The sequence below is a fragment of the Diplotaxodon limnothrissa genome, linkage group LG18 (genome assembly GCF_057381915.1).
Source record: "Diplotaxodon limnothrissa isolate DT_005_m linkage group LG18, D_limnothrissa_male_GT1.1, whole genome shotgun sequence".
NCBI lineage: Eukaryota > Metazoa > Chordata > Actinopteri > Cichliformes > Cichlidae > Diplotaxodon > Diplotaxodon limnothrissa.
The window spans coordinates 41320622-41341249 of NC_140613.1; the positions used below are offsets into that span (position 1 = coordinate 41320622).

The 20628-nt window shown below is 43.5% G+C and overlaps 1 protein-coding gene across 1 annotated transcript in view; it reads left to right on the forward strand.

Annotated features, from left to right (window-relative positions):
* The first annotated feature begins 442 nt into the window (after nucleotides 1–442).
* paxip1 (PAX interacting (with transcription-activation domain) protein 1) overlaps nucleotides 443–20628 on the forward strand; it is a 30440-nt gene continuing 10254 nt past the window's right edge. Inside the window, exons 1-9 of the mRNA XM_085378633.1 lie at nucleotides 443–615; nucleotides 2657–2791; nucleotides 3015–3058; nucleotides 3333–3396; nucleotides 3538–3648; nucleotides 3845–3920; nucleotides 4244–4765; nucleotides 9915–10024; nucleotides 13642–14377. Of these exons, the coding sequence (XP_085234759.1) occupies nucleotides 535–615; nucleotides 2657–2791; nucleotides 3015–3058; nucleotides 3333–3396; nucleotides 3538–3648; nucleotides 3845–3920; nucleotides 4244–4765; nucleotides 9915–10024; nucleotides 13642–14377 (1879 nt within the window). The 5' untranslated portion in view covers nucleotides 443–534. The remainder of the gene's footprint in view (nucleotides 616–2656; nucleotides 2792–3014; nucleotides 3059–3332; nucleotides 3397–3537; nucleotides 3649–3844; nucleotides 3921–4243; nucleotides 4766–9914; nucleotides 10025–13641; nucleotides 14378–20628) is intronic.

Genomic DNA, 20628 nt, shown 5'->3' on the forward strand with positions numbered 1-20628 from the left:
TGAAATGAATGCTTTTATTTGGTTCTCTTAGATGAATACACCACCGCTGGTTTCCACGGTCAGGCTTTTTTTGTGTGTGTGTTTGTCGTTTTTCGAAGCATTCTATCGCATTTGTCCTAAAGTCAAATGAACCCAGCTCAGTCTGTTTGAGATAATCTGGTTACACGTTTAGATCAAAACAATAACCTTTACGTCACAGGGGGTTATGTGTCTATTTGAAAACATATTTGTAAATTCCCGTCGCCGTTATTCTGTTATATGGGTTCTTTTACCCCAGTAATATTTACGATAAACTACATTTAGCGATGCAATGTTTAGAGAGTTATGAAAAACAAAGCGACTGAATACATTAGTGTTGATTTGCGACAGACCCCCCTCAGCAAGCACATAATGCTGCAGTCCAAGGCGCGCTAAGCGATTTGGCGCTAGTGTGTGTCCGGTGTTCTGTAATCAGCTGCTGCAGCGCAGACACTTTCCACTTTGAGCTTCTGGCTGTTTTTGAATCATACAGTGCCGTGACCTTCATGGCCAGTCATGTCTGAAGAAGAGATCAAGGTTTCCGATGAGCTTTTCAAAGATGTCAAATTCTACGTGGTTGGGGATATTGACCAAAAGGTGAGATTCTGGACGTTAGCAGCTTTAGCCAAGTTGGTAGCCTGTGCTAACTAGCTAAAGTCATTGACTCTAAAGCAGGTGATGCAAGAGAAGCTAAGTAGTAGCTAAGTATTCGAGCTGTCTTTAGCTAACCTCTGTCAGGCCACGTAACGGTGCTTGAGACTTTCAAGTGACGCTCGCTCACTGAATAATTTGTGCAGAAGCTCCTTCAAACTGCACTTTCACGCAGCCCTTTAGCACTAGCTGCGAGTTTTGCATGTTAGCTGCTAGCTCCTAGCTTGCGGTTTGTGAGGCTAAGGCTTGCTGCTGCCGCTTGTTAGCATTATTTTTCTAAACGATTAGCCTCAGTAATATTGCTTGGAACTTCTGATAAGCAGTGAAACGCTGCACTGCCGGTGTATTGTGTTACTTTTCATCAACCTATGACTGTCAGCATCTTGCTCAGTTATTCGCCCATTACTGCGCATGTGTCCACAATTCCACTCGTTGGTACTGAACACCTGTGGTAAAGAGCTGTCCTTCTTGTCAAATGGCATTATCCAGACGCTTTGAGTCTGCACCGAGAACAAACAATACAATTATCATTTACAGTCTTCTCGTGGATTGATGTCTTATTGGGATTGCTCCAAGCTAAACCTCACATTCTAAAAGCTGGTGGGTCGTGTTGAAGTCTGGCTGCGGTTAAAGGCTGAGTTACACTTATTCGGAGCAGAGAGGTGTGGTGGACAGTGCCGTGTCTTCCTTTAGAATGCAGTCGTGCACGGTGGGAGAGATGAAAAATAAATCCAAAAAAAAAGTATTTCAGTTTTTGTTATATCAGTCACTGAAAAAATGACAGTAACCAGCTCCGTCTTTGTCTGTTAAGGCACACAGGTAATAATTGTAATATTATTATCAAACATGCTGTTATTAACACTAGATTTGGGTGGAGCACAGGGCTTCTCATCTTTTTCATCTCTTAAATGATCAGTTGTTAGTGCTTCATGCAGTCCAGGTTAAGGGATGTGACAGGCCAATTTTCAGCCAGTGAGAAGGGGCTTTAACGGCGGTTTAGTCTTGAACATTGCATTGAACGATTATATTTTTGTACACATTTACAGTCACGATAATATGCTGACATTTACACCATAAACCAGCAAGGTTTTTGGTCTGCCAGCAACAGATCTGACACTGCTGTCTCTTAAGGGATCATGTCCTGATCAGAATGTGTGGAAATGGTTCCAGTGATTAAAAATAGGCATCAAGATATAAATGAAATGTCTCAAATCTTTGATGCAAAGTTTAATTGAAGCATTACAGCCTTTGAAATCCACTAGTCATAATTTTGTTTGTCAGGGATGGGCCTTCTCAGATAAGTGCTCACGCTGCCAGATAGTTGCCACAAGCGTCAGCTTAAACAATGCTCCTTTGCCAATAAGACTTCCTCATTAAAATGTTGGAGGTTGCCCTGAATCGGTGCCTGGGTGAAGGTAGTTTGAAGTTGTCTCTCAGACTCTGTGCTCCTCCTCCAAAGAATGATGACTATTAGTCTTCAGTTTTCATAACGTGGACATTGTCCAAAGCTGGTGTGGATAGACTTTAAGGTCTTGGACTTAGCTGGCAGTACTTGTCCTGCTAAGCAACAAAGGTGAGCTACAATAAAACCAAGTGTCCACTTAGTCTCTTTGCAGTCAGAGATGTAGGAGTTTCCACCTGTCTGACTGAGAGTGAGCTGAGACTGCTGACTGACACTGAGGAAGCCAACAACAGCAGCCTGCCTTCAGAGAAACACTAGATCAAAGCTCTCTGGTTAGCAGCAACTGAGCTTTCATAATCACTGATACTCTCACATGGATGATAAAGAAATCACAAAATATACTTGCACAAGACTTTAGTTGGAAACACTGTGCTCAGAGCATCTACAGTTTATTAAGAATGTCAGTATTTGTATTTATCCTTCTGACCTATTTAGTTCAAAATAACTTTGTGAACTTGTGGCTCCCACAGCGTCTGTGTTAGTTAGTTAAATTGATGTAACTGGAATTCTGTGCTCGTACTCCAGGTGGTGCAGCTGCTAAAAGCAGGAAAAGCAAAGGAGGTGTCCTACAATGCTCTGGCCACTCACATCATTGCAGAGGATGGGGACAACCCTGAGGTGGGCGAGTCAAGAGAGGTTTTTGACCTTCCTGTTGTCAAGGTAAGGGTTGTGTTACAACATACTCACTACTCCAAGTTTTTCTGTTTCTCACTTGATTCTGTAACAGCATAACTTTTGAGACAGCTCTAGCTCCTCTGCCATAAAGTTGTCATGCAGCAGTATTTTTTCTGCCTGATCATTTATGCATTCTGGTTGAATCTGTACCAGCAGCTTACAGACACGCTGTCAGCCTTTGACTTACAGTTCTGCTCATGTTTTTCAGCCATCCTGGGTCATTCTGTCGGTCCGATGTGGAGACCTGTTACCGTATCCTTCCACTGTCCAGACCAGCGCAGCTCAGACTGCTGTTTGCCAATACATAAATCTATATTAATTCATTGATTGGTACTGAAGGGTAATAACTAGACCTATGAAAAACAAAAACAGTTCACATCAATGTGAGCATCAGCTAATGGTCAAATCCTTTTTTTAAACCTCAGTCTGTTCCTACAGACTGATGTAACCACGTTGGTAATAACAAATTGTCAAATAACAGTGGCTTCTCCCTTTCTTACTTTTTCCATAACCAAGAACGCCACAGAGTTACTGGCTTCTCGCCAGAATCGGGGCAGATATTCTTTGGTGTCACAGCTTGTCTTCCCAGAGTAAGTGTGTGTGTGTGTGTGTGTGTGTGTGTGTGTGTGTGTGTGTGTGAGAGAGAGAGAGAGGGCTTACTATCAGGTGTGTGTGTTTGGTGTTATTGCACTCTGAAAAATGTGAAGCTTGTTTGTTGTGTTTGTACGCAGCTTCCTGATGATCTCAATGCTCTGTGGGCTTACATAACCTTTTATGGAGGAGAATGCCAGCTTAACCTAAACAAGAAGGTCACTCATTTAGTATTGAAGGAACCTAAAGGGGTGAGTGTGCGCTCCATGGAGCTGAGTCTAAACTAGCTTTTTGCCACAGTTCATTCTTTGCCATCGGTGCTGATACGGTGTTAGCGGCTACTTTCTTCTTGGCACAAAGTCATATCTGACTTTTTCATAGGTTCACTTATTTGTTTTCACTACAGATGGTGTTTGATTGCATATACATATATATATTTGTCTCCAGGCTAAATTTGAGTGTGCCCTGAAGCACTCCGGCATCAAGATTGTCACCCCTGACTGGATCACAGATTCTGTTAAAGGTAACATCAGTGCAGGCAGTCTAATGATGCGTTTTATCAAGTTGTTGTTCTCTTAAAGGCAAGTTGTTAATTATCAGTTCTTCAAACTGTATTTTTCTGTTTAACATTGTATGTTCAACTGAATATCTTTGGTTTTGGACTAAATTACTGAGAAACGGGCATTTTCACTATTTTTGTTGCAAAAAGAAAGTGTATGCCTGTATCAGTTCATTTTTCTTATTCAACTTTAATAATGTATAAATTCTGACCAATAATGGAGCTGCTAGTAATCATTGTCAGACAGAAGATCTGTAATAACCTGTCCCTCTCTTCACCATTTAAAGATAAAGCCAGGAAGGAGGAGGCACTCTATCACCCCAGACTCACATATGTGGAGCCAGAGGAAGAGGAGGAGAGTGAAGCAGAGTCATACAACCGTCATTCTGATGGAAGCTACAGCCCCCAGCGATCCCGGCTGTCCAGTGGTGGCTCATCAGATGAGGAGTCCAGCCCCCGCAGACGACCGGGACCCAAAAGACTGAATTCTGTCTCCCCGACCTCTCCACGCAAACCCGAGCGCCGCAGCGAACGGATGTTTGATGATTCTGACGACGACTCTTCCACAGAGAAGGAGGGCACCAACCTCAACTGGACGCCGGCTGAGGTGGTCACCCCAGCTCCCCCTATTACAACCGGTACAGCCAGGCGTCGGAGTGGGCCACCCGGCATCAAAGACCCAGTGTCGTCCACAGGCAGTGGGCTGATCAACCTATGTGCGAATGTGCCTCCTGTGCCCGGTAGTGGCGGTGCCGTGCCTGCAGAGGCTCGCTCCGCTGCTGCCGCCATCGCTCACTCCGCACAGCAAGGTAGGTTTTTAAAAGCTTCGTTTGCTGCTCAGGCCTGCATTAGATTCTCTTGCACACTGTGTGTTGAGAAATGTCAGATAGTATGGGAAGTATTTGTGGAAACAAAAATGAATGCAACACTGTTAAGCCACTATAATGCATCATGTGCGCAACAGAGAGAGCATTGGATTTGTGCCAACATAAACAGCTGTAAAGTGAGAGACCTCTGGCTCATATAAATCAGGTTAATTCAGTTTCACTTGTAACACCAAATCACAACAACAGTCTCCTCAAGGCAGCAATTAATGATTTGGGCCTAAAGATTTGCTTTGTGGCGACCTGGTAACCACCAGTCACAGGGAAAACCAGTCCTCCCTGACAAGTCAGTTAGTGGTGGTTAGAAGCTGGTGGCAGCCGCTATGGAATCGATTCCTAAAACTCCATTCGTGCTGGACCCGTCAGGGATTCCTGGCAACCACACGTTGATGGGGAAAAGTGCGTATTCTGTGAATGGGTGTTGCCAATCATTAGCAGGAAATTGTTTGCAGAGAGGTGTATACGGTGCTGCCCAAAGCACTGCATATTCAGTTGTTTCACTGAGAATAGGTCCTATAAATGAGTGCAGTTTAAAGTATAAGAATTTCTTTTATTATGAAAATAATGTTTTGCATTGAAGAAAAGTTGCGTTTTTTGTTTGTTTGTAAATGGACTGGTTCTTATGTATCACTTTTCTACTTTACTTGAACACTCAAAATACTCACGCACTTGCCCCATTCACACAAGAACCTTTTCTATGATTTTACCATCTCAGCGCTTTCTATCATCTATCTTACCTCCTGAGCTACAAAAAGCCCAAGCTTACTGCACCTGGTATTCCCAGGCAGTCTCCCATCCAAGTACCGTATTTTCACGACCATAAGGCGCACTTAAAAGTCTTAGATTTTCTTCAAAAAGTACGGCGCGCCCTATAGCGCAGTGCGCCCTGTGTGTTGTAAGGAGGACGTAGTAGAGAACACCATGAGAACGCTAAAGGGTGAAGTGTGGGCGCAACCCTGAAAATGGCAAAGAGACACGCTTATGAAGCACAGTTTAAACTGAAGGCCATCAGCTACGCGGAGGAACATGGAAATCGAGCAGCGGCGAGAGAATTTAAGATTAACGAATCGATGGTTCGCAAATGGAGGAAGCTAGAAAACGAGCTCCGGCAGGTCAAAACGCAGCTGAGTTTCCGCGGACATAAGGCGAGGTGGCCCGAGTTGGAGGAAAGACTCAAGCGGTGGATCATCGAGCAAAGAACGAGCGGGAGAAGCGTTTCGATGGTCACCATTCGGCTAAAAGCAGTTTCACTTTCACTTTTTATGAAACGGTGCCATTTCTCCATCCGGACCAGGACTACGGTAGCGCAGCAACTTCCAGCGGATTATAAGGAAAAGCTGGCCATCTTCCGCTCCTACTGCAGCAAACACATCGGCGACAAAAACATCCAGCCCAGCCACATCACAAACATGGACGAGGTCCCGCTCACTTTTGACATCCCGGTGAGTCACACTGTGGAGAAGCAGGGGACCAGCACGGTAGCGATACGCACAACGGGGTATGAAAAGTCTTCTGTCACTGTTGTGCTTGGCTGCCATGCTAATGGACAGAAACTGCCGCCTATGGTGATTTTTAAGCGAAAGACTTTGCCTAAAGAGAAGTTTCCAGCAGAAATCATCATTAAGGCAAATGAAAAGGGCTGGATGGATGAGGAAATGATGAAAGAGTGGCTGAGGGAGGTGTATGTAAGGAGACCAGGTGGTTTTTTCCACGCATCACCATCGCTGTTGATCTGTGACTCTATGCGTGCCCATCTCACAGCCGATGTGAAAAAAACTAGTGAAACAAATGAACTGTGAGCTTGCTGTCATTCCGGGAGGCCTGACAAAGGAGCTCCAACCGCCGGGCATCGGTGTGAACCGGCCGTTCAAAGTAAGGCTCCGAGCGGCCTGGGAGTGATGGATGACCGATGGAGACCAGTTTCACCAAGAGTGGAAGGCAGCGCCAGGCGAGTTACGCCACAATTTGCGAATGGATTGTAGATGCTTGGGCTAACATGTCTGCTGGCACTGTTGTTCGAGCTTTCGCAAAAGCCGGCATCATTTCCGAGGAGCCGCACGGCACGGAAAGTGACTCTGACAGTGAAGAAAGTGAACCTGGCATGTTTGATGGAGATTTAGCGCAGCTGTTCAATTCAGACACAGAGGATGAGGACTTCGATGGGTTTGATTGATGATAAAAATGTGAGTACCAAACTTCGTTTTGCTCCTGCTTTATTTTTAAATACGCACACTTGTATGCTTGTGTGTTGTTGATGATGACGATTACTGGTAATAAAAATGTGAGTAAGGTACCGAACTCAGGTTTGCTCCCGCTTTATTTTTAAATACGCATACGGTACTTGTATGCGCCCTATGATCCAGTGCGCCTTATGTGTGTGTTAAATACAGTAATGGCACACATAACTGAGACTGCGCCTTTTAGTACAGTGCGTCTTATGGTCGTGAAAATACGGTACTAGGAGATTCAGCAGGTCACCCTTGGAAAGAAATTGCAAGTCGGAATTAGCCAAGAAAACTGCAGTCGGTCACTGAGCATTTCTCTAAATAAAACTTAGACATATATGTCTGAAAACATAGAAAATTCGCTGATGCTGAGGTGAGTACAGTGAGCTCACAGGACTTAGTGCGCTGGGAGAGCAGCCAGCAGAGCCAAACTCAGTGTTGTTTAGATTTTGTTTACATGTACGTTCTCTCTCACACACACACAAACACACACTCTCTCTCTCTTTCCAGTCTACTCAAATTCAAATTCAAATTTTATTTGTCACGTACACAGTCATACACAGTACGATATGTAGTGAAATGCTTGGACAACTGCTCGTGACCTAAAGAAAACAAAAAAGGAAAAGGCTATGAATAAGATAGGAAATAAATATGAAAAATTAAAAAGGGTAAATTTAACTAGGAAGGAATAAAATATAAATTAAGGTTAAAAATGAAATAACTGTACAACACAAATTAGAATGAAGGGTAAATTTAACTGGGAAGAATAAGATAAAATATATAAATTAAAGTTGAAAATAAAATAACTGTACAACAAAATACACAATATAGAACTATATAAGAATGTATGAAGAAATATAAATAAATATATACACAATAACAGCAGCGTGATTTAAGTAATGAAGTGAAACAAAGTCCAGAATGTCCAGTGTGTGTAAGAACTGTATGTGTGGGTCAGTACTGTGTGGTGGTGTGATTGAGAGACCGTATCGCCTGCGGGAAGAAGCTCCTCCTCAGTCTCTCTGTGTTGGTCTTCAGGGAGCGGAATCGCTTTCCTGACCTCAATAGAGAGAACAGTCTGTTGTTGGGATGGCTGAGGTCCTTCACGATCTTCCTGGCCTTGGTCCAGCACCGCCTGCTGTAGATTGAGTGCAGGTCAGGGAGCTTGGAGCGGATGGTGCGCTCAGCTGACCGCACAACCCTCTGTAGAGCTCGTCTGTCCTGCATGGTGCTGTTCCCGAACCAGGTTAAGATGTTTCCCGTCAGGATGCTCTCTATGGTGCACGAGTAAAAGTTCCTGAGCACCTTGGAGGGCAGTTGGAAGTCTCTCAAGCGTCTGAGGTGGTAGAGACGCTGTCGGGCCTTTTTCACCACGGTGTTGATGTGACAGGACCATGACAGGTCCTGCGTGATGTGAACTCCGAGGTATTTGAAGCTGTCCACTCTCTCCACTGGGCACTCGTTGATGACGGGGGTCTGGTAGTTCCTCTCCTGCTTAGTGCTGAAGTCCACTATCAGCTCCTTTGTCTTACTGACGTTTAGAAGGAGGTTGTTCCTCTGGCACCAGTTCTCCAGATTCCTAATCTCCTTCAGGTAGGCCGTCTCGTTGTTATCAGAGATCAGGCCCACCACGACGGTGTCGTCAGCAAACTTGATGATGGTGGTGGAGCTGGTAGTGGCCACACAGTCATATGTGTACAAAGAGTACAGCAGGGGGCTCAGAACACACCCCTGGGGGGCTCCAGTGCTGAGAGTGGTGGAGGCTGAGACATGTCCGCCCATCCTTACTGCCTGTGGTCTGCCAGTTAGGAAGTTGGAGATCCACAGACACATAGATGAGCTGAGTCCCAGATGCTCCAGCTTGGTGGTGAGTGTGGAGGGAATTATGGTGTTAAATGCAGAGCTGTAGTCTATGAAGAGCATTTTAACATAATTCCCCCTTCTAGTGTCCAAGTGAGTGAGTGATGTGTGGAGGAGATGAGAGATGGCATCGTCTGTGGAACGATTTGGACGGTAAGCGAACTGTAGTGGGTCCAGTGTGTCTGGTAGTGAAGAAATGATGAAGTCTCTGACCAGGCGTTCAAAGCACTTCATCACTACTGAGGTGAGGGCTACAGGGCGATAGTCATTGAGAGAAGCAGGGTGGGGTTTCTTCGGGACAGGAACAATGATGGACTCTTTGAAGCATGTGGGGATCACCGATTGAGATAAAGAGATGTTGAATATCTCAGTGAACACAGGAGCTAGCTGGTATGCGCAGTCTCTTAGGATACGACCTGGGATGCCGTCTGGTCCTGCTGCTTTCCTGGTGTTCACTCTCTTGAAGGCTCTCCTTACTTCATGCTCGGAGATGACGAGCACGTTTCCGGTGCTGGCAGTATCTTCCTGTCTGCAGCCGTTAGCGCCGCTAACACTAGCATTGTTGGAGACCTTAGCTGCAGCCTCGAAGCAAGCATAGAAAGTGTTCAGCTCGTCTGCCAGAGTCACGGCCGCGTTCGTCATACCGGTTGTTGGTGCTTTATAGTCCGTTATTGTCCTTAGTCCCCGCCACAGGCTCCTAGAGTCACTCTGTTGGAGTTGTGACTCTAGTTTCCTCCCGTAGCGCTGCTTCGCCTCTTTCACCGCCCTCCGCACGTTATATGACGCGGCTTTGTACGGGTCCATGTCCCCCGTCATGAGTCCCTCTTCAGTTCTGCACTCTTCAGTTCTGCACTGTCCAATAAAAGTGAAAAATGCCCAGGACATTCTAATGATCTTTTTCTTTGAGCACAATGTATTAAATTGTATGATTTCTGTTTTGTTACTCCTGATGCAATATGATGAAGATGCTACTTCTCTCGCCTCTTCAGGTGTATCTGTTCCAGAGAGCATGTCAGGGTGGAGCCCGGCTGTTAGAACGCTCCGCAACATCACCAACAACTCCGACATGCAGCCTGCCAATCGAGCAGCCAGCGTTCATGTAAGAAACACAGCCTGCTTCCACTGAGCACCAGCACTTCTCACATTGGCTAGAAAGGAAACGATGCTAAAGGAGTGTGCTTTGAGTGGTTATTTGTTTTCTGTGTTTATTGGTTCTGTTTCACATTTTCAATCATTACTTTTGCACTGCGACAGTGACACACATGCTGTTGAAGAAAGTAAGAGCGCGGGCAGTAGCTATTACAGACAGGGCCGTGAACCTTAAGAGTTGTACAGTTGTTAGAACAGCATAGATGGAATATTTGGATAGTACTGCAAAGTGGGAGCACAGGGTGCGTAGAAGATTTCATTGAGATATTCACTGTGTCTTGGGTGGTGAGTTATGCTGAGTCGATGGATGCTCCATGAGACTGCACACGTCAACTCACATTTGAATCTCAATCGTGATGTGACTTCCCACGGTTAATCTGATCAACCGATACAAAAAAATGAATGTTCTATCAAATAGAATGAGAAGCAAATCTAGCACTCCCTAAATCCCAACAACACAGCTGCATATAGCATATCCAGTCACAGCTGTTCCTGCCCGCGTAGCTCGAAGTTTGCTGGATGTAGTCCGAATGAGTAGCACTACATTAAAATACAGACGGAAACAAAAATCAGAAGAAGAGCCTGTGTGTCTTCTAATCTACATGCACATTAGGTTAACGGGGGTTCTAAGCTGGCTGTAGGCATTTTTACTAGTGGCCAATACGGGTAACACACTTCTGACCAAATTCTGTATGTATAAGTTGAACTTGGCTTCCAAATCTAATTGTTCTCAACTTGTCTGGCTTCAGGACGCACCACCATCACCTCTTAACGATAAGCCGTGACCCAGATTTTCAGATTCTGAAATTTGGTGAATGAAAATATTGTGCGGTTTGAATCTGAGATGGTAGATCATAATATCACAGTATGACAATACAAAAAAACACACTTTTGGGTTGCAACCCACCCGTTGAGAATCCCTGGTGTAGAAATCAGTGGAAAGGCAGCTTCTTCTATGTGCCCCGCAATCACCTTATGATCCAATAAAGACTTCAGGTCTTGAATGGGCAGAACAGTTAGGAGCATGCAGTGTTAAAAAACATTAAAAAAAATCAAGCATGAAGCGCACATTCAGTTTCACTTCTACTCTTTGGATTTTCACTGTTCTTTGTGGCTGGCTGACAGACTAACTACAGCGCAAGCAAGAGTTGTCCACAGACTGGAATGCATGTATTGTACACTGCCTCCAACGACAGCAGAGCTCTCTGCAGACAGATGGTCTGACTGCAGCAGAGCAGACTATAAACTCAACCTCTGCTGGACTATAAATCCCGCTTTATTAGTTTTTCATTCAGATCTTCAGCTGCACTTGTAATATTTGGTTTGAAATATGTTACGGTGACATAAGGCTTACATACCATTGGGGGATGGTGACCAAGTCTTTTTATGTAGAGGCTGTAATCATGTCATGTACATGTATAAATAGTTATGTTCAGTGATGGGAATAACCCCATTACTTTTTTCAGTAACAAGTAATCTAACTAATTACTATTTCTATCGTTACAACGCCGTTACCGTTACTAACAAGAAAATGCGGTCGCGTTACTGTTTTTCAACGGACAGTTGAAGCTGTGTTCAGCTTACCGCACCTTATATCAGTTGCACGGAAGTAGCTGTAAGTAATCTGGGCGCTACAGCTTTAAAGCAGCTGCGCGCTCCCGCGGGAAACAATAACTTTTTGGCACAACACCTGGAGCTCAGGGGGCAAAACAATGGCAGGAGTGCTGCTGTTTGACTGAGGAAGAATAAAGTAGTCGTGGTAAGCCAATCACATGACCACTTCAAGATCACAAAGCAACAAGGTGATATGTACCAGTTTTTAAATTGTGTTGATAGGCCACGTAAAACCAGGGTCATAATAAACAATCCGGTCTTTAAATCTGACGTCATTAGCCGTGCCTGGGCCCAAACTCTGCTGCAGGTCCGTAAGTTCAACGATCACTGCGGCATCACTGACAGTTAAAAACTGTCTAAATCCTTTCATCTGTAATAAAATGATCAGCGTTCTGCTCTACCAGGTGTAACAATTAGGTTTAACATCCATGAAAACGGAATTTATGAAATTTAACGGAGTTAGAAGTTAGCAGGAAGTTGGCTCGCTAGTTTGCATCTAAATATAATATACCATGTTCTGACTGAGGGATTTATGAAACAAGTTAAGACGTACAGCTCTGCTATCATTTCCGACATAAGTGAAGACAGGAAAGTAAACAGCAGGGACATTTGTAGGGTTACTGAAGTTTGGCTAGCTGGTATATAATGATGTGCTACGTGGTCGCTAGTGACACAGCTATGTTAGCTGGAGGATAAATACTAACTTTTATAGTTTTGTGTTGTGTGTCAGAACAATGAGGTGACTGCTGTCTCCAGGTAAAAACAGGAGGAGTGACACACCTGCTGCTGTCAGACCTGCAGCTAGAGCAGGGCGATATGACCAAAAATATTTATCACTCTATATACATTTGAAAATTTGCGATAACGATATAACTGACGATATAATTGACACTAGACAAAATACTTTACAACTCCACAACTTTATTAGTGCAAAAAACCATCAATGTATTTTCTCTTAAACAAGCAGCTGTTTTTTATTTTATGTGCATTAAAGTTATATAAAAACGTAACAGTGCAAATTCCTCGCTGACAGTTTACCCAAAAGGCATTTCCAGTGGAAACTGGCCGACATATCCTCAGCATAACCATGTAGAATATCCACAAAACCTAAAAAGAGCTTATACACACACAGTACGGTAATATTATGTTGAAGCAGAGTACGTATCACTTCGCGAGGCTCCGCCTACGATAGCCGTAAAGCTCCAACAATCCATCAAGCGGTGCGGCTTCGTAGCTCAGCAAAGTCGTACTGAAACATCTGACAGATTTTCGAGCGCCGTGCACATAAAATCGTTTCGAGGTCAGTAAACACAACCAGAGTTCATACATAAGGCACACGGGATTAGTTACTAACTTAGTTACTTTTTTGAAGAAGTAACTAGTAACTATAAATAATTACTTTTTCAAAGTAACTTGCCCAACACTGGTTATGTTATCATCAAGACAAAGTAAAAAGAAGAGACTTAATCTCATACAACTGTCTTTAAATCGGAGAATAAAAATAAACAAGATTTTTGGAAATAAGTTTTGGGACTAAACAAACTATAAAGACACAGGAACAATAGGAGCTCTGAGCTGTCTCAGATAAGCAGCAAGCAGGTCAGCCAAGATGAAGGTACTTCACCTCATTTTTCTGGAGGTGACTGCTGTTGTGATTTGGCGTTGTTTAAATAAAATTGAAATAAATGTTTTGATCTGCGTCAGACAAACACAGTCGCCAGTTTGTCCAAGAGACTGTCAGTGAATGACAGGCTTCTGGAGAACACAAAGTTGTGTGGAAAGTCTGACTCTAGACAACCTGACACTAGGGGCTCATGCTCCTTGGGTTGTTTCTTACAGCGGGCATGTTTCCAGATGTGCTCCTCATGCCTTTTCCTTTTGAAAACATCCTCAATTTGCTGTTCCCCCAGCAAATTCTCATTTTCTCATTTCATTTGATCATCTCTTTTGTAGATTATCCAGCCTGCTAATCAAACAAAGCCACTGGAGCAGCAGACGAATCAGAGTCATGCTCAGACCCTGAACAGCACCAATGTTCTTCTCTTCAATCAGGCCAAACTGACCAGTCAGCCCCTGACAGCCGAGCAGCAGCAATTACTACAACAGCAGCAGTCAAACCAGGCCGCTCAGCAACATCAGCAGTTATCACAGCAACCACAGCACCCCATGATGCACCTTCAGCAGCAACAACAGATGATGCAGCTACAACACCACCCACAACAACAGCCACAGGCTGCTCAACAACAAGGGTTCCCACAGTTGCCTCTACAGCAGCAGCAGTTCCTACAACAGCAGCAGCAGCAACAAATGCACCAACAGCAGATGTTTTCCCAGCAACAGCAGCAGCATGTGTTCTCCCAGCAGCAGCTGCGACCTCAGCAGCCCTTACGGCCTGGACTACAGCAGTTGCAGCAGCAACAGCTGCTGCAACAACAGCTGCAGCAGTTGCAGCAGCAGCAAAGAATGCAGATGTTACAGCAGAATCAACAGCAGATGCACCAACAGCATCTACAACAGCAGCAGCAGCACTTCATGCAACAGCACCATCAGATGCAACAAAAGCAGCATTTGCAGAACCAGCATCAGAACCAGCAGGCCGTGCAGCAGCAGCAGACAGCTATGCTGCAGCCACCGCTCCAGCAGCCTCCTCACGTCTCCCAGCTGTTTGGACACGAGCCGGGCCAAGAAAGTGAGTGAAGTCTTGATTACTGTGGGCTAGGGTCACATTTATACTGCTAGAACTAAAGAAGGCCAGAGTGAAGCTTCCCTCATTGTATTTAAATCATCACATTAAAAAAAAAATCATTTTCAACCCAACCATCCACGTTCAGACCTTTTTTCCACACATGGAAAAGTGTGAAAATTAAATGACTGAGAAATTACAACAGAGAAAAAATAATTTTGTTTAGACCTACTGCCCTGTAGGAGTGTGTCTGAATCTGAAGTTACAGTTTAAAAGATCAAAACATTTAAAGGTACGGGAATAATTTATTGTCGTAAAAAGAAATGTCAAACAATTAAGAGCAATGAAAAAGGGATTAGTAGTAATAGTGCAAGAATTTGAATAATTTATGAATATGCTAGATTGTTACGTTTTTAATATCAGTACAGTTGTAAGACTGCTGCAGGGCAATGTGCACGTCCAAAACGTGGGCCTTGAATATGAAAAGTATACACATGTTTTCCAAGTTATAAGAGTTAAAATAGCATTTTGTTCATTTTTGTGACTTAGAAAACTTTGATGTGAAATTCTAAGTGTCTATTGTTGCATCATTGTGTAACACAACTGGGGTGGCTGTAGCTCGGGAGGTAGAGCAGGTCATCTACTGATCGGAAGGTTAGTGGTTTGATCCCTGGCTCCCCAGGGTTTGAACAATGTTGTTTGAATTTTAGTTAGTAAACAATTAAAAGCATAGAAGGGAATGCTTGTGTGAATGTGGCATGTAGTATAAAGCGCTCCGGGAGAATAGAAAATCACTATATAAGAATCCGTCCATTTACCACAACTATATACCATTCAGATATTCACTAATTGTTTTTTGGACTTTTAATCATATTAAGTTTGTACAGGACAGTTTGGTTTTAGTTTTGTTTGTTTTTTTTTTTAAATAATTTTTACTCAGAATTTTGATTTTTGATGCATCTTTCACAAATTATAGATCCTGATTCATTTCTATGGTAAGAGAAAATTTCAGGTTCTTAAGAGGGGTGAATGGGCTATTTTATTAAATTTATCTTTTTTCAGTTTAATTCAATTCAGTGGAATTTAATTTATATTGTGCAGTTGCGTCAAGGCACTTTATATTGTAAAGACCCCACAATAATACAGAGAAAAGACCCAACAGTTAAAGAACACCTTTTAAGCAAGCACTTGGCAACAGTGGGAAGGAAGAACACCGTTTGAACAGGAAGAAATTCTGGCAGAACTAGGCTCAGGGAGGTATCTGCCACGGCTGGGGGTGAGGGGAGAAACCGAAAACAAAAGAGAGCCAGAGTTTACTAAAAATGAATACAAATTCCAGAAAAGTTGGGACTTTCTTTTAATTTGAAACACTTTGAAATCACATGAGCCATTTTTTTTTTTTATTCACAACAAAACAAATAACATGACAAATGTTTAAACTGAGAAATTGTACACCTTCATCCAATAAATGATGATTTTGGGTCCTTCGCTCTAGTTAGCGGTGAGCACAGTGCATGTGAAGGGCCTTAAGGTGCACATCTCAGGACTGTGGGAGGAGCTGGAGTACCTGGAAAGAACCCACACAGATTCAGTGGTGGATTCAAACTCGGAACCTTCTTGCTGTGAGGGAACAACTGCTTTGGTACAATCATTGTCTATACCCAAACTTTGGCCCATAAAGTTTTTATTTCGATGTGATGGCTTGAAATGAGCCAAATATAATTTTATTAGGCCCTCAATAAAGTAGCTGCATGCTCTACCAGAAGCTGCTGCAGTCTTCAGGAAATTTAGTACAATGATTTTCCATACTTGCTCTGCTCTCTGCTATAACAACATCTAAATTGCTTAGACTCAGCTAGAGATGCTTCAGGTTCTTTGTGGTGGGCTTGTTTAAGGGCCTGACAGAATGAGTGTCACGTATAATAATGATAATAATTAATAATAGTAATAATTTATATAGCATTCTTCACAGGATAAGAACCACAAAATGCTTCACAATAATATAAAACAGATGTGCAAAAACAACCCAATCGATCATTTAGCACAAATCTAATTAAAGCCAGTCTAAATAAATGAGTCTTTAGCTTTTGTTTAACTCATTCACTGCCATTGACGTCTATAGCCGTCAATGGCAGTGAATGAGTCAATGGGTTTAACTCATTCACTGCCAATGGCTGGCAGTGAATGAGTTAAAAGAATGAATATAATCAAGGCGATGTAAAGATGGAGGCAAAGCATTCCACGTCTTCGGGGCCGCCGCTCTAAAAGACTGATTTTGATTAGCCTTTGAGATGATGATGTCAGAGATGTAGGCAGGAGCGTCACGACTCAGAGCTTTGAAAGTCAGTACTAAGATTTTTTTTTTTTAACGAATTCTAAAACGTACTGGAAACCAGTGTAATGAGAATAAAACCAGCTCTCTTTTTCGTGTCTTTGTTAAGAGCTTTGCAGCAGCATTCTCAAACAAAGAAAAAGGCTGTTGCAATAAGCGAGATGAAATAAAAGCATGATTAACTATTTCCAATTCAGATTTAGACAACAGGGTTCATAAATATATATATTTTTTTTAGCTGAAAGAGGCAGTTCCTAATTATCTGTCGAGAGTGTTGCTCTAGGGATATGGTAGACTCAAAAAATAACACTGAGGTACCTGAGGCTCGGCTGAACAGAGGAGCCAAGAGAACCAAGATGCTGTTTGATTACAGATATTTCGCTGTCGGGAGCAATAATTACTGTTTCGGACTTCTCTGAGTTCACCTGCAAGTAAGACTGCCACGATTAGTCGACTAGTCACGATTACGAATCGGCGACGACTAATTTAATAGTCGACGCGTCGTTTGAAGCTTTGTAAGATCCCAAAAGGTGCAGGAATAAGTAGCAGGATTTAAGAGTGTAATAGCGGACTAAAACAGAAGATGGCAGCACTGCATGTCCAGAGATGCAAGCTGGACCCCGAACCCTGAAGAAGAAGCTGTGTGCGGTAGAGCAGGGCGATATGACCAAAAATATTTATCACGATATACATTTGAAAATTTACGATAACGATATAACTGACGATATAATTGACACGAGACAAAATACTTTACAACTCCACAACTTTATTAGTGCAAAAAAAACCATCAATGTATTTTCTCTTAAACAAGCAGCTGCTTTTTATTTACAGTGGGGCAAAAAAGTATTTAGTCAGCCACCGATTGTGCAAGTTCCCCCACCTAAAATGATGACAGAGGTCAGTAATTTGCACCAGAGGTACACTTCAACTGTGAGAGACAGAATGTGAAAAAAAAAATCCATGAATCCACATGGTAGGATTTGTAAAGAATTTATTCGTAAATCAGGGTGGAAAATAAGTATTTGGTCAATAACAAAAATACAACTCAATACTTTGTAACATAACCTTTGTTGGCAATAACAGAGGTCAAACGTTTACTATAGGTCTTTACCAGGTTTGCACACACAGTAGCTGGTATTTTGGCCCATTCCTCCATGCAGATCTTCTCGAGAGCAGTGATGTTTTGGGGCTGTCACCGAGCAACACGGACTTTCAACTCCCGCCACAGATTTTCTATGGGGTTGAGGTCTGGAGACTGGCTAGGCCACTCCAGGACTTTCAAATGCTTCTTACGGAGCCACTCCTTTGTTGCCCGGGCGGTGTGTTTTGGATCATTGTCATGTTGGAAGACCCAGCCTCGTTTCATCTTCAAAGTTCTCACTGATGGAAGGAGGTTTTGGCTCAAAATCTCACGATACATGGCCCCATTCATTCTGTCCTTAACACGGATCAGTCGTCCTGTCCCCTTGGCAGAAAAACAGCCCCATAGCATGATGTTTCCACCCCCATGCTTCACAGTAGGTATGGTGTTCTTGGGATGCAACTCAGTATTCTTCTTCCTCCAAACACGACGAGTTGAGATTATACCAAAAAGTTCTACTTTGGTTTCATCTGACCACATGACATTCTCCCAATCCTCTGCTGTATCATCCATGTGCTCTCTGGCAAACTTCAGACGGGCCTGGACATGCACTGGCTTCAGCAGCGGAACACGTCTGGCACTGCGGGATTTGATTCCCTGCCGTTGTAGTGTGTTACTGATGGTGACCTTTGTTACTTTGGTCCCAGCTCTCTGCAGGTCATTCACCAGGTCCCCCCGTGTGGTTCTGGGATCTTTGCTCACCGTTCTCATGATCATTTTGACCCCACGGGATGAGATCTTGCGTGGAGCCCCAGATCGAGGGAGATTATCAGTTGTCTTGTATGTCTTCCATTTTCTGATGATTGCTCCCACAGTTGATTTTTTCACACCAAGCTGCTTGCCTATTGTAGATTCACTCTTCCCAGTCTGGTGCAGGTCTACAATACTTTTCCTGGTGTCCTTCGAAAGCTCTTTGGTCTTGGCCATGGCGGAGTTTGGAGTCTGACTGTTTGAGGCTGTGGACAGGTGTCTTTTATACAGATGATGAGTTCAAACAGGTGCCATTCATACAGGTAATGAGTGGGGGACAGAAAAGCTTCTTACAGAGACGTTACAGGTCTGTGAGAGCCAGAGATTTTCCTTGTTTGAGGTGACCAAATACTTATTTTCCACCCTAATTTACGAATAAATTCTTTACAAATCCTACCATGTGGATTCATGGATTTTTTTTTTTCCACATTCTGTCTCTCACAGTTGAAGTGTACCTCTGGTGCAAATTACTGACCTCTGTCATCATTTTAAGTGGGGGAACTTGCACAATCGGTGGCTGACTAAATACTTTTTTGCCCCACTGTATGCATTAAAGTTATATAAACTTTAACAGTGCAAATTCCTTGCTGACAGTTTAACCAAAAGGCATTTCCAGTGGAAACTGGCCGACGTATCCTCAGCATAACCATGTATAATATCCACAAAACTTAAAGAGGTTATACACACACAGTACGGTAATATTATGTTGAAGCAGAGTACGTATCACTCCGCGAGGCTCCGCCTACGATAGCCGTAATGCTCCGACAATCCATCAAGCGGTGCGGCTTCGTAGCTTAGCAAAGTCGTACTGAAACATTTGACAGATTTTTGAGCGCCGTGTACATAAAATCGTTTCGAGGTCAGTAAACACAACCAGAGTTCATACATAAGGCACACGGGGTTATAAGGGGCTCTGTCGACTTTCAGAAAAATCAAAGGATTGATTTTAAGTGCGCCGTATTTTCCAAACAACACGGTAATAACGACGGCCCGCTAGCATGCTCTACCAAAAATAGTGTTCGGTTGTATCTGACGGACGAAAGCTAAACCAATTCCACACCACTGAAGCTGCAGCATTTTTACAAACCAGTTCTGGTTCATCTGTTTCATTCAACGATCCGCTTTCGCTCTTCTCATTCTGTGTCACCGCCATGCTTTTTTCACCATGTGCGTATGAAAACAAAGGCACTGTGCATGCACGTTTTACCCATATTCTATCGCAATATTTCATTTTCTTATCGTTGCCCAACATTATACTATTACCGTGAACGGTATGAAATGGCCCAGCGCTAGTGTCCGCTTTCATAGCTGTGTCCAAATTTAGTGGCTGCATCCTTCGGAGGCTGCATTTGTAGGCCGATTACGTTACAGCGACGCGGCAAAGCCTGTCCAAATTCGAAGACTCCCCTAAATGCGGCGGAATAATGCGTCCTTCATTTCCCCAGGTTTGAAGAATGGGTCGGGCGTATCCTTCGTGGCCCAACCTATCCCAGAATTCATAGCGCGGTCCAGCCAATTCCAGTTTCCAACAATGGCGGCGGCTACTTAGTTTGAATATTACTCTTATGACTGTTTCTGGGTCACAAAATAAACTTTTGACATATTTTCAGGTGAGAATGTAGCTGTGTAAACTTCAAATATCTGCTCGGTTTATCAAGACACCACATATTTGCAAAAAGTTCTCCGATGTTTTTGGAGACGTCTGTTACAGTACTTCTGGCGCCGCTCCGAGCTGGCAGCCAGTATCAGCAGCTCCGAGCTGACAGTCCTTTTTTCTCTTTAATATATGTTTCTCTGTTGTTTTGTGTTTGTTTTTGTTTCCCCCCACAATGGAGCTCAGAATTCTATCGTGTTCTTTATTACATTTTTACGGCGTCTTTGTCCGGAGAGCGCTCGGAGGTCCGACCTCCCATTGTTTACAGCAGGGATCAGCTGTTAGCCCTTGGAGCCTCCGTTGCCCTGCCTACCGCCGAGCAAGCTAACATCCCCCGCGAGGTGAGGAGGAAGAGACGTAGTTCTTGGGCCGGGACCGGG